Genomic DNA, 13,926 nt, shown 5'->3' with positions numbered 1-13,926 from the left:
GACTGATTGTTTGTGCCAAAGCTAAAAATTAGTCATTTTCCCGTGAAAATTACTAATTATCCCGTGAAAATGAGTAACTAACGAGTGAAAACAGTAACTGACAGCGTTAATTAGTAATTATCACGTGATAATGGGTAACCCCAGGTTTTGTCACTAGTAAGCCGTCATAAATATGTGATCTCGCGCAAACGATTGTCGCGCTACCCTCCCTCCACACCTTCCACCACCAAGGTTAACAGGGGCCCGGACAAGGGAGTATAAAATTCGTACACCTGGCATGGGAAGCCAATTGCTCGTGTTAGGGTGAAGAAATTTATTCGTTTTTTATTCGTCAGGGGAGTAACATTTGTGTACAAAATGTTTACTCGGAACTTGCTCACCTGTCGCGGGGAGTAATTTTCTCGTGTAATGGGGGGGGGGGGGGGGGGGGGGGGGGGTGCTGTTTTCGTAAAGGGAGTACAAACCGATTTTTATAAAATGACACCTGATTTGATTAACATAATTTTAGAAAGACTGTCCACTGAGATGAGAACTGTGAGGCCTCACCAATTGTTGCTGGATTTGCAACCACTGTCACTGATCTTAAAACTGATTCGCCTCAGATTAGTATCGAATAATCGGAGCGTTATTGTGATACAAACTGAAAATTATGCCTACATTCGTGATTTCAGAACAAAGAACAGTGGTAATTTTAACAGAGAGAGGGAGAGAGAGAGAGAGAGAGAGAGAGAGAGAGAGAGAGAGAGAGAGAAAGGTGGAGAGAGAGATTGAGAGAGAGAGAGAGAGAGAGAGAGAGAGAGAGAGTTTGCGCAATATGCGCGGGCACCAAACGAAAATTCAGCATCTCCTGTTCAGCGGTTCTAATAATAACAACACAGGCAGAGTTGCTCCGCCTGTTTTGGGTGGAGTAGCATGGAACCGTACCGCGGCAAGCTTTGTTGGTTGACTTGCTACGCTACATGATTGTGATTTATTTATGATTTTGACACAGCATTGGATCTGGACGTATGTTTTCCTGTTTCCCTTAAAAGTCAGGCAACGTACAGGTTAGTTTGCTTTTATGTTTTAGGTACTCGGTTTGTGACGTTGCCATGAACTTGATTGTGAAATCGTTCTGCTAAAATAGAAGTTAGAACTGCTGCGTTTGGGGGTTACTTCCATTTTAGGAGAAATATTCGGCGACTGCAGTGCAGAGCTCTCTATGCAAGTTTGTGGATACACTTCTCGCATAACAAAAAGCGAATGTTTGTTTAGTCAGTGCATGTGATAATGCAAAAGTCAAACTTAAGTTTTGTTTGGCTCGAGTGGACGAAATCCGTTGTATGTCCGAGCTGATCTTTCTTCTTTGCATTCTTTACCCAGGTTAGTGTGGAGGAATCATCGTGAGTCTGTTCAGTGAAGCAGAACAGTGCGGGGGTGCGTGACGACTTGAGTGAGGAGAAGGCACTCGATCGTCCCCCCACAAAAAAACATGGAGCCACCCCGAGAAGGCTTCGCATCCCCACAGGGTGTGGCACCAATAGGGTTTGAACTGCACGCGATGGAAGAAGGTGTGTCTGGGCTATATGCTGTATCTCTAAAATTAATATAACAGTTTACACAGCTTATGGAGGGCCTGTAGATGTACTAGATTTTGTTCCAATGTGAGTTTCCTCTTTCATGTCCTGCAATGTCCTGATCACACGATTGATTCACTGCATGAACAACAATTGTCGGTGTCATTCCCTGAATCCAAATTAGTTTTGAAACATCAATATCCCCATTTCCTGCCTGCTTCATTTACCTTGATGTTCTCTTGTTGAACACATACATGTATTTATTATGTTAGCTTACATACATGTATAAAACCAAAACTTAAGCTCATATATATGTGCACACTGTGTGTGTTTGTGTGTGTGGACACACACACGCACAATATCATCAATCAATCAATCAATCAATCAATATGAGGCTTATATCGTGCGTATTCCGTGGGTACAGTTCTTAGCGCAGGGATTTTTTATTTTTTATTTATTTTTATTTTTAATTTTTTAATGTTTAATTTTTTATGCAATTTATATCGCGCACATATTCAAGGCGCAGGGATTTATTTATGCCGTGTGAGATGGAATTTTTTTACACAATGCATCACGCATTCACATCGGCCAGCAGATCGCACCAAAATGCATGGCTAGAAATTGCGTTTTGAAATGTTAGTATTGTTACATAAGAAGAGTAATAAAAGTTAGGAATTACTTTCAGGGGGGATAGAAATAAGTTACTTTCTAAAAAAAAAATGTTTAAATTGATTATTCGCCGAAATTCGAAAAGAAATGTGAAAGTAAAAGTTCAATTTTCCGCTCAAAATTGTGCATACAAATTTGATACATGTATTTAGTTCGATTTTAAGGATGGTCTTTTTTCAGTTAATTGACAATGAGCTTCATTATTCCAACATTCCACGCACTTAATTCAATAGCATGACATTGATAATCCCATTGCGCAGGGCAGAGGCTTTGCAACTGCACTCATATCAGCTGGTAATAATGAATAATTAATCTTGTCATGTATGGGGAAACAACTTACTCGTAGCTGATACTGATTCCCATGTGGAAAAACCAATTATGAAGATTCCTCTTGGGTATTTGAGCTTTCTAGCACACACCTCTCTGTCTAAAGCCTTTTTTTGTGTATGTGTTTTTGTAATTGTTGAATACTCACCAGAGTGTACTTTCTTGCTAAAGGGCTTGTAAAGACCTGTAGAGATCGGCTTTCCTTTGAAAATAATGTTCAACACTGAGTTGGTTATACACGTACCAGAGAGATCATTTTTAGAGCTGTTAAAAGTATTTTAAGGTCATTTTCCAAACATGAAAAGCAAGAATGTAACATCCAAGCTTTTTTGTTTCATCAATCTTTTAGTGTAACATTGTTAAGTTCACCAATGGTACTCTGTGAGAGGGCGGGGATGTAGCTCAGTCGGTAGTGCGCTGGATTTGTATCCAGTTGGCTGCTGTCAGCGTGAGTTCGTCCCCACGTTCGGCGAGAGATTTATTTCTCAGAGTCAACTTTGTGTGCAGACTCTCCTCGGTGTCCGAACACCCCCGTGTGTACACACAAGCACAAGACCAAGTGCGCACGAAAAAGATCCTGTAATCCATGTCAGAGTTCGGTGGGTTATAGAAACACGAAAATACCCAGCATGCTTCCTCCGAAAGCGGCGTATGGCTGCCTAAATGGCGGGGTAAAAACGGTCATACTCGTAAAAGCCGTGGGAGTTTCAGCCCATTAACGAACAAACAAACAAGGTACTCTGTGAAATACTATACCTTTATTTTTATGTTTTGAGTCTTGTTTTGAAAAATGGTGTGGATGTTAACAGACAGCAAGTTCAAAAAGAATGACAAATTGTTGAAACATTTTTCATGCTCTGAGTCTGAGACACATGCCGACAGACATTCAGACACACTAATCTCTACACACACAAACACAACACAACACAACACAACACAACACAACACAACACCACACCACACCACACCACACCCCACCAACAACCAACAACCAACAAACACAACACAACTCAACACAACACAACAAACACAACACAACAGACAGGGATCCAATCTTTTGGTTGCAATTGCATTACATACATGTATATTTTTCAATAGGGTTATGTCTAGTATATATATATTTAAAAGAGGGTAACAGTTTTCAGCCTTGCTGTATATATAAATAGAGCAGTCACTGTCAAACGTTCTCACTGGCTTTTGTTGTGGATTGCTGAGAAAAGAGTGTATGAAACTTAAGTTAAAAGCAAAGAATAAATAGATTTGTTGATACCACTCCTGCATAGAATCTATTTTGGGAGAAAGAACGACCCACCACTGTAAATCTTTTGCTGAAAAGGGAGGATTCTAAATAAATAAACTGGAGGGTCTTATCTTAATTTAAAGGGATGAAGTTAAATTGAATGGTCTTAAAAGAGGATCAGTTCCACTGTAGTTGCTTGAAAACTGATACTGATTTAGAGTAATTTAGTTATCATCATTAGTTATCATATGTTTTCTGTATGCAGAACTGGAGTTTGCAATGTATGACAATGACGGCAGAGAGAGATGAGAAATTAAATGTTGAAGTGACACATATAGGACCTTTACACACATGTATGAGTCATGATTATACTGAATTATAAATAATAAATGTTTCATTATGAACATAATCACTTCTGAATAAGTTGCCAAGAAGTTGTATCTGCTCAGACTTTGTGTTGCAAGTACATGTACCTGTAGGGTGAACATACACCAGATATTGCATGCAAACAGTTTGCAGTTTCTAGGTGATAGTGGTTGAAGGAAGTGAACAAGGATTAGCATGATAACCCACAGTTCAAATGCAGTCATTGATAACGTTTAACTGCTGTTTTAGAATCATTTCATTCCGTCCTATTTTGATGAGAGAGTCTGAAGAGGTAGAGGCTATTTTGGTGATAATGATTCATTGCAGTAACTTGTAGAGTAGAACTTAATTATGCCTTTTTCTGTAGGTAATTTCCGTACTACTGTAACTCTTTCTTCCTTATACTTGTCTGTTATCTTACATGTATGTTTGCGTTTTTGTGTCAGATTTATGGTTTTTGTGGGGGTATTTTGTTTAAACTTAATTATTGTTCAGATTGTGCATGTGCTGGAATAAGCCGGCATGAGGGGCAGGGTTTTGCCCATGGGATATACGACATTAAAACATTGGATACTGATAGGGACATGGGCATTGCACAATGAAATGAAGATGGGCTGATCTTAATCAGGGAATTCCCCAATGTTTTACCTGAATGGCCTTACACAAAAGCTCCCACCCAGAAGATCCTGGGATTACTTACGAAAGACCTGCTGTGTTCACACTCACAGTAAGTTTACATGTCAGGAGAGAACCTTTGTAATCCAGGCTAAACAGTCATCAGAATGTTCTTGGTTTTAATCGCTAAAACACATTCTACATGCACCTCTTTTATAAATGATGACCACCCCCTTATTTTCCTCTTGTTTTGTCTGACCGTCTGTCTCTCTTGATCCGGACTCTTTCTCTCTCTCTCTCTCTCTCTCTCTCTCTCTCTCTCTCTCTCTCTCTCTCTCTCTCTCTCTCTCTCTCTCTTCCTTTCTGTCAGTCAGTCTGTCTAGTTGTCTGTAAGTTTGTGGATCTGTCTTTGCTTTTTTTTTTTTTTAAGTAATAAAATGAAAGCAAAGAAGAGGGAATTAGACTGAAACTGAAAGCAATGGAGGTTGTCATGTGCCTGTGCACTGAGCACAGTTTAGTGTAAAAAGAAAACACCCCAGCCTTTGTAACCTAGATATTAACCAGTGTGACTTCTTTCTCCCTCTTACTCTTGGGCTTCTCCTAGACTTCTTTTTCACTTCAATGCGTAATATATATTTACTGGTGAACAGAATAAATTAAGGGTAAGTGACTTGATGTCTCCTATTTGCCAGTGCATCTTTTTGGGTGTTAGGGCGTTAAGCTTCTTGCTTGCATTTTCTTCCCAGACCTGTTTTCTTTGGTTATTAATATAATACTATTAAGGTGATATTTTGCAGCATGGGACATTTTTCAGTGTTAGAACATTAGATCATATAATTATGTAGTCTCAGGTTTCGTGAGTGTAAAGATTAAATGTGACTGTTTGGTGCATTAGTTTTTTTGTTTGCGGTAAAAAAAATTCAGGGGCGTTTAGTTAATACATAAATTACATGCTATACCAGGAGGTCATAAAATTAGCCTGGCAAAAATTAAGCTGCGCATTGGTCTTCATATTTTCAACTTATTGATAGTTGGCTTTTAGTGCGACCAGCCAGACGCATGCTGGTGGTGTGATCATAACTGTGTCCCAATATTATGATTCTCCCATCACCTAGGAGATGCTACACAAAGTGACACAGAAAAAAACAGAGAAATTGATTGGGCTCCGTGCAACTGTCAACATTGAGGGTTCATGCACAATTCAGTCTAGCAGCCACCTAAGAGCTTTTTTGTGGGCTGTTGATTGTCTGACAGTGTGGTTTAGGGACTTGCGTAATTGGAAGACAGCTTTTAGAAAGGGGAGAGTACATGTACAGTGCGTCTGCTTCATGATTTTTCATTTATTGGTTCGTGAAGTGTGTTTTACTAGGTTTACTGCCAACTGGTAGTGAGAATTTTGGATAGCTTTTTATCTCTGGCGTAGAGCATGGCCAGTGAGATTTTTGCATAGCTATTTGTCTCTGAGGTGTAATGGCTTGGCTTGAAACTCAGAATCTATTCTGACACTCACATCTTACTAGAATCTATTGAATGGGACACTTGCGGCTTAATGGTGTTTAAGGATCAATTGAGAGGCTGTTTAATGTATTCGCTTTAGTGAAGTTCATTATCTCCTAGTTACTAGTTACTATGTTTGGTGCCTCACTGTCAATAGTAGCCATAGAGCATTTAGGTTTCCCTCCTAAGATAGGCAGGGAGGGTTAAATTAAACCGCACCCTAAACCCACTTCTTATCGTGACTTCTGTTGGACCTTTGCCAAATACTGGACACCAAAAAGTGATACAGTAACTAGCTAGCAGTTTTAAATCATGAGGTTTGAATAAGTGATAGATGGTGTGTAATCTGGTGTCAGCTCGTATCAGCCCTAAAAGTTGAATGTACAGTTTCGTGTGCACTTTTGTGCTGTCTTATTGGGTGTGCTTTCTTTAGGTTATTCGCATTCCTGACGCTTGGAACTTTCAATTGCGTTTGCTTCACACATTCAGCCTTAATGTTCGATAATATTGTACTCGGGAGACCTTTGTGAATTTCTTTGAAAGGCGAAGGCGTTCTGAAAGGGAGAACAGCTTACCTCGTGTCCCTGTAACACATGGTTTGTGTTGTGTGTAAAACTCATGTGTTGAGTGCATGTCTTCACATTGGAATATTTACTTTAACTGGCTACGAATGACAGTTTGATGTGCTCAGTGGTAATTTCTTTGTGATTTTGTGTTGTGTGTGTCCATTCATCATCTGATGAGGGGCAAGCGTGCTGGTTTTGAGCGGTTAACCACCAGTAAAGTACACACTGTTTGAGGAAACTGACTGATAAGGAGAATGTGTGAACTGTGAACTGTGAACTAAGTGGGAGGTACTCAGGCGTCCTTTGAAGTATTATATCAGTGTGGTGGTATTTTGAGACATGGACCATGGGTACGGAAACAGTGAGTATTTAGTTCAACAAATGTTGATGCAGAATAATGTAACGGTTTATTGACACCTTATGCAGAATAATGGAACCATTTGTTCACACCTTGCAGAATAATGTATTACCATTTATATAGCCATGCAGTATATATGTTATATGTACCATTTATTTGTGCCAGACGGGCGCATTGGCTGAGTTGATAAGACATCAGCCTAGCTCCTATGTGGAAGGTCGCGGGTTCGAATCTCGACCGCACCTGGTGGGTTAAGGGTGGAGATTTCTTCAATCTCCCAGGTCAACTTATGTGCAGACCTGCTAGTGTCTTATTCCCCTTCGTGTGTACACGCAAGCACAAGATCAAGTGCGCACGGAAAAGATCCTGTAATCCATTTGAGAGTTCGGTGGGTTATAGAAACACGGAAATACCCAGCATGCTTCCACCGAAAGTGGCGTATGGCTGCCTGAATGGTGAGGTAACAACTGTCATACATTTTAAAACCCACTTGTGCAAACACATGAATGAACGTTGGAGTTTCAGCCCATGAACGAAGAAAAAGAAGAATTTGTGCCAATTTGAAGAATTCAGTGTTATGTCCATTCATTCACGCCAAACAGGATATTGTTACAACTTATTCATGACATGCAGCCTTAAATGTAACCATTAGTCACACCGTGCAGAATAATGTTACCGTTCATTCAATTGGGCTGGATCAAAAGACTGAAACAGTGAGAAAGAAATTGAGGCTTGCATGCTGCAGATGCAAAACTTATCCTACATTTTGATACAGTTTTGCAGTAGCTATAGCATCTGTCCATGTATTTAAGTTTTAAAAAAATGACGTAGATAATTCAGTGAGCGGGCTTTTATTAGACGAAATGTTAATATTAAATAATTATTAAGAAATATTAAATGAGAGTCCTTTGGTTTAAAGGGTTTGGGAAGAGTGTTTCCAGTTACTTAAAACAACAGAAGGTCTTTCTGTGAATTGCTGGTGTTTCTGTTCATAAGCACTTACATCAACAACATGCTTTTACTCTGTATGTGAAGTATGTGCACATACATTAATTACTGCCAATTTAGTGACAGTTTGATTTACAGTGTATGTGCACACTAGTGTCACATGGCCGCTGTGGTCTTTGGAGTGTGTAACTGCAAGTGTTAGCTCTGATGCATAGATTTCATGCTAGGAAAAACGTTGCCATTGAGTGTTCTCCTTGTAACATTTTCGTTGTTGAATGTTGTTTTACCTTTTTAGTGCAATAACTATTAAGTATCCGAAACATTGAGACATTTACAGCTTATTATTGTTTTAATTAATTATCTACATGAGCTTGTCTTCTCTGAATTGATTATATGTCACTTTTAGATTAATTTTATTGATACTACATCTATTGTTAGGCATGAGTTTTTCACACATATTGCTAGGATCTTGAATCCTTTGTCAGTCTTTGGGTGGATGATATTGTACATAAGTTTCATACAGACATTGAGGCCAACAGTGTGCCGTTTGCCCTGCTTAAATTCTCTCTTGGGAAAGCGCATTACTGCCATATTATTTTGTTTTCTTTCTCTTGCCATATAATTTTGTTTTCTTTCTCCTATGTGTTTTGTGTAGCGGTCCTCGCTGCACATGCTATTGAAGATAAATGTGGTGGAGGATATTATTAACTGAGCTCAGCAAACAGCACTAATGGCACAAGGTCACCTACACTCTTGGCCCTGTGCTGGTGGGATCAATACCAACCAGAATTCCCCCCAGTATTCCCCCCAGTACTCATGCCAACCATGCACTGCTGGAAGATCATTTAGCTTTGGTTACAGAAGACCCTTTCACTGAGATATGAATGAGACCATCACTCAATCATATCTGTTCAAGGCCAGCTGGAACAAATTGGTCTGATTTTGCAGTTTACCCTGACTCAGAGGACTGCATTGATTCACATGCGAGACACAAATTGCATGCATCTTGGGGGATGGGATTGAGAGAGGGATATTCTTTATCAATGAGGGTATTACATTAATACTGTACCTCTATTTAGAATCACCATAGAAAATCTGAAAAAGGAGGTCTGTAAACTTTGTAAAGAGAGGGAGTCTTAAAACAGGTAACTTTATTGACAGTTACATTTGACTATGATGAGAAAGTCTCAGAAATGTAAGTAATAAAATGGAGCGACTGTCTTAAAGTGGAGAGTTTTCAAATACAGGTTTCACTGTATAAGCAAACTGATATTTACATGCAATCAGCTGGCCTCCTCCTAATTAAGGAAGGTTTAGGCAAGCACTTCGATTGCAACTGACAGAAAATAATTATGATTTGTGTTTGAAACAAGAGAGAGACAGAGACAGAGACAGAGAGAGAGGCAGGGTGAGTTTGCAGATTGTGTGAGGGAAAATGTTCCATCACAATTTATGTCATGCTGAATATCTAAATACGATTCTCATCTAGTTTTACTATGTTCATCACAATGGCCTGCTGAACATATAAATATCTCATAGTCTGATGGGAACACTATGAATATGGATGTTGAGTGGAGTGAGCCTGCCACAGTTATACATAATAATAATAATAATAATACGAGAATTTATAACGCGCACATAGTCTCACCACAAGGCGACTCAAGGCGCACTCATACCATACCATACCATCAACCTACGGTTGATAAACATTTGAAGGGGGGTATGGTATATTTAGTGTGTGTTTTACCCAAGTATTTAGTGTACTTTACCATTCCTGTTATATCTTAAACCCATCCTTGACCATAATACAGATAAAAATAAAAATTGAAAACCCTCTTCAGATACAACATTTGAAGCAGGAGTGTTGGGTATGTGTGTTTTACCCAAGGAATTACTGTATTTAAAAAAATGTGTTTTGGTTGTATGAGAAACCTAGCCTTGACCCTGTACAAATAAAAAGACAAACCTCTTCAGATCATTTGAAGGGGGGAGTGTTAAGGGTGGTTTTTTCATGTGTGTTTTACCCAAATATTGGAGTTGTATCGTCCCAGCTATATGAAACTGAGGTAGTGATTTTCTGAGCAACTTCCTGTTAACACACCTGATCCTTCTTGACCCAGTAATGCATACTAGTCTGATAACAGCTCTTTGCTCGCTGTTGCAGGGGTATCACCCACCCCGGATCCACAGCTGCCGCAAGCAGCTTCGCCGGAGCCCTCACCACCACCGCCACCACCACCCACCAACTCGCTCTACTCTGCTACAAACGGACCAGAGATACAAGATACTGGTGATACAGGTGAGCCTTGACAAGGTTTTAGTTTTTTTATTAGAATTAAAAAAATAAATAAACAGGCTTAAGTATGTTATTAGTGTTTTGGTAGAAGTGTAGAACGTTTTACAAATGCAATGTGGTGCTTTATGTATCTTGATATCAGTGTACAACACCACACAAGGGACTGACCAAAAATGGTCTTTATAAACAGGTGGTCAAAACCTGATTTTTGATGGTTTATTTCAGTTGTTTTAGTTCTTAACTGTTCAACTTTTAATAATGTTTTTTTGGTTTTCGTTCATTTATTTCCTGCCTTGTAACACAGGAATTGCTGAAGTGGAGACTATTCCTGGAGTAGCACTTCTGGGAATGAAACACATTGAAGAAGGTTAACATGCACCTTATTGTCTCAGCAAATCTTTCTTGCTGCTTTCTCAAAGTCCTGGTGTAAATGTACTTGTGGAGATTGGGACCATATATTAAAGGTTAACAATGACAGTTTCTGGGACTATCTTCTGTGCGAATGATTTTCATGAAGGCTCTCTGGGAGAGCTATAAAGTGCATGAAGTTCAAATACAATGATATCTTTTTAACTAGAGCAGCCTGGCTTTTTCAACTGACTATCTCAAACTGACAATAGCTGAAAGATAGATTTGAAATAACAACTTTTTATTTTTTAAATTTATTTCTGATTGGGTTATTTTAGCTTATGAACCATTTGTTTGCAAATTTATTTCTTCCGGGAATTTTTGCTTTTTGTTTTTCAAGTCTCTTGTTTAGTTTCATGGCACTTTGTTTGGATCTCAATATTTCAAGCAAGGGTTTTGTTCCATTTAATGTTTTATTTCGTTTTTGCTTGTTTTCTGAGTTTTCTTGTGTTAAGTAAGTTGTCCTTGGTCGCCTTTTTCCAAAAACTTTAGTTTGTGCTCTGGTTTTGTGAAGTGATGATTATAGTGTGCACAGCTTGTGAAATATGTGCTCATTCTTAATATGTCTTACGTGAGTGTGTACGTATGTGTGCATGCATGCGTCCATGCATACAATTGTTTGTAGTTGCTTATACATGTACTGATAGTGATTTACTTTACGTCATTTAACAAAGCATGTCAGCTATGATTAACAGCGCGGGGGGGGGGGGGGGGGGGGGGGAGATACTAGTCGTACTTTAAGTAACAATAAAAGAACCTCCATGAATATAGTGGTGCATCAACTTTAATTATCAACCTAAATGTTATTTCTAACAAACTTGCACGCTTTTTAAGTCAAAAAGTTACAATGCTTCTGTTTAAATACGAAACTTTTTCCATGACCATGAGAGGCAATTTGTTTGTAGTCTATTTTTTTTTAGAAAAATGAAAAAAAAAATGAGGTGGGGGGGGGGGGGGGGTACCTGCTAATGGCTCTCATAAAAAACAGGTCATGAAAGAGAGGTTAAACTGTACTGGGAATTGCTGTTAATTAACATGATCCCTGCATACTGTCATTACCAATTTAACAGGCAATTATTGACTGTAACTGTAAGCACCACGAGGATCACTGTTTACATTTAGTCAAGTTTTTTTCTCCCAAGTGGAACAGTCACTCTGTTACTGACACTCAAAATGCATGATTTGTTTAGTTGAACAGCATGTTTTGATAAGAGGGAAAGAAATTGTGTTTAACATATCTGTACCAGGCAGATTATCTACCACAGTGGACCCTGATCAACTTCGCATTGCCTTTCCTGATGCTTGTAGTCATAATCGATACAACAAAAGCAGTGATGTTGGTAGGAATTTGTTAGTGGGTTTGATTTTAGTGACGTTTTTGTTTTTGTTCTTTTTCTGAGTTTTTTTTCTTCTAATTTAAAAAAAAAAGAAATCTTGTTTGTTGAGTAAATCACGAAAGTCAGACTTCAACTCCTCTTTTTATTCAAGTTCACACTGTGGTCTGCATCGGACCAAGAATAGTAACCAGGTTGAAACTTTACACAAATGATTTGATTGAAAGGTTAATGCACGGCACAGTAATGTAAACTTATTTACCATACCCAGGAATTTAATTGACTTAGTTAAATGTTTGTGCATTGACTGAGTTTGATTGACCTTGGTCAAAGTTCAATGTCACATATGGTAGTATTTGGTACTCATCTGCAAACCCAGAAATACAATGGAGGGTTCCCATAGAGTCTTTCACTGTCAAACATTACAATGAATGTCAATCTTCAAGGCATGATGAGCCCCCCCGTGGGTTAGGGGGAAGAATTTACCCGATGCTCCCCAGCTTGTCGTAAGAGGCGACTAACGGATTCTAGTAAGGTCATATATTGTACTACGTTGCAAGCCCCTGGAGCAATTTTTTGATTAGTGCTTTTGTGAACAAGAAACAATTAACAAGTGGCTCTATCCCATCTCCCCCCTTTCCCCGTCGCGCTATAACCTTGAACGGTTGAAAACAACGTTAAACACCAAATAAAGAAAGAAAGAAAGGCATGATGAACTTTGCATAATCACAGAGATTGATTACCTTCAGACATTGTTTCAAGGTCACACAAAATTCATCTGCAGACCAAAGATTATGGAAATCTCCCAGAACTTTTGTTCTGACTACGGTACTTAAACTAGCCCTATATATATTGTGACTATATTTTCCCTATGCTAAACTTAAGAAAATGAATTTTTGTAAAGGTCTACTGAATTTCAAAGTCAAACCATGTTCCTCTTTTGATCATAACTTATGACCAATTCACAATTGGTCCCAGTTTCATAGAGGTTAAACTGGTTAAGGTCAAAATAAAGGCAGATCATTTTTGAGAATGTTGTTTTTGTTCTGTTTTGTTTCATTTTGCAAGACAATATATTATTTCCCTCAATGAATGAGCTCGTTGGTTGGTTAATGGTTTGTTGGCTGGAAAAATTGTTGGATTTTAACGTCCCTTCACCCTATTAGGCTAATTGCACTGACAGATGCAAGTTGTTTTCCTTTATTAGTTTACATAGTGGTAATTGGGTGTTTAAAACTTTTTTGTTTATGTCTATCAAGGTAAAACAAAACAAAATTAAAAAAAGGAAGTAGAAGATTCTAAAAGGTTAAATCTTTTCACTCTTGTTATTTCAAATCTTGTTAAAGATCTTGATCAGTCCTTTAAAAATTTAAAAAAACTCTTGAAACTGTCAGGGCTTTTCATTACATGTCAAATGTTAATTTATCATGTATTGTTGTTCTGAGTTGTAGATTTATCAGTTATCCTTTGGCCTGAGCAGTCATATGTCTTAATTTACTTGATACTGCAGCACAAGGCTTTTCACATCATGTTACTGTAGTTGCAGTTTACAGAAAAAGAGATTATTGGAAAATAGTCAACTATTCAGCCAAAACAAAAAACACCTTGTTTAAAATAAATAATCTTTCTGTGAACAAATCAAAATGATGATAGAGTAATAAGAAACAAGAGGCGAAGCCTTCAAGGCTCACGTAAGAAATCGACAAACACAAACTCAATCACTCCGTCACACATACACACACACAC

At 38.5% G+C, this 13,926-nt stretch overlaps 1 protein-coding gene across 3 annotated transcripts in view; it reads left to right on the top strand.

The window, feature by feature from the left end:
• Window positions 1-906: 906 nt before the first annotated feature.
• The window catches only part of LOC138962288 (anoctamin-4-like), an 83,048-nt gene continuing 70,028 nt past the window's right edge, over window positions 907-13,926 (top strand). For 2 of the 3 annotated variants that reach the window (XM_070334040.1, XM_070334039.1), the window contains exons 1-4: window positions 907-1,046; window positions 1,363-1,550; window positions 10,307-10,441; window positions 10,743-10,805. In XM_070334040.1, coding sequence (XP_070190141.1) covers window positions 1,472-1,550; window positions 10,307-10,441; window positions 10,743-10,805 — 277 coding nt within the window. In that variant the 5' untranslated portion in view covers window positions 907-1,046; window positions 1,363-1,471. The remainder of the gene's footprint in view (window positions 1,047-1,362; window positions 1,551-10,306; window positions 10,442-10,742; window positions 10,806-13,926) is intronic. The other variant, XM_070334042.1, reaches the window with a different exon arrangement.

This window comes from Littorina saxatilis, linkage group LG3 (assembly GCF_037325665.1).
Source record: "Littorina saxatilis isolate snail1 linkage group LG3, US_GU_Lsax_2.0, whole genome shotgun sequence".
NCBI lineage: Eukaryota > Metazoa > Mollusca > Gastropoda > Littorinimorpha > Littorinidae > Littorina > Littorina saxatilis.
Note: the sequence above shows the minus strand (reverse complement) of the source record. Positions and strands in the feature narration are given on the sequence as shown.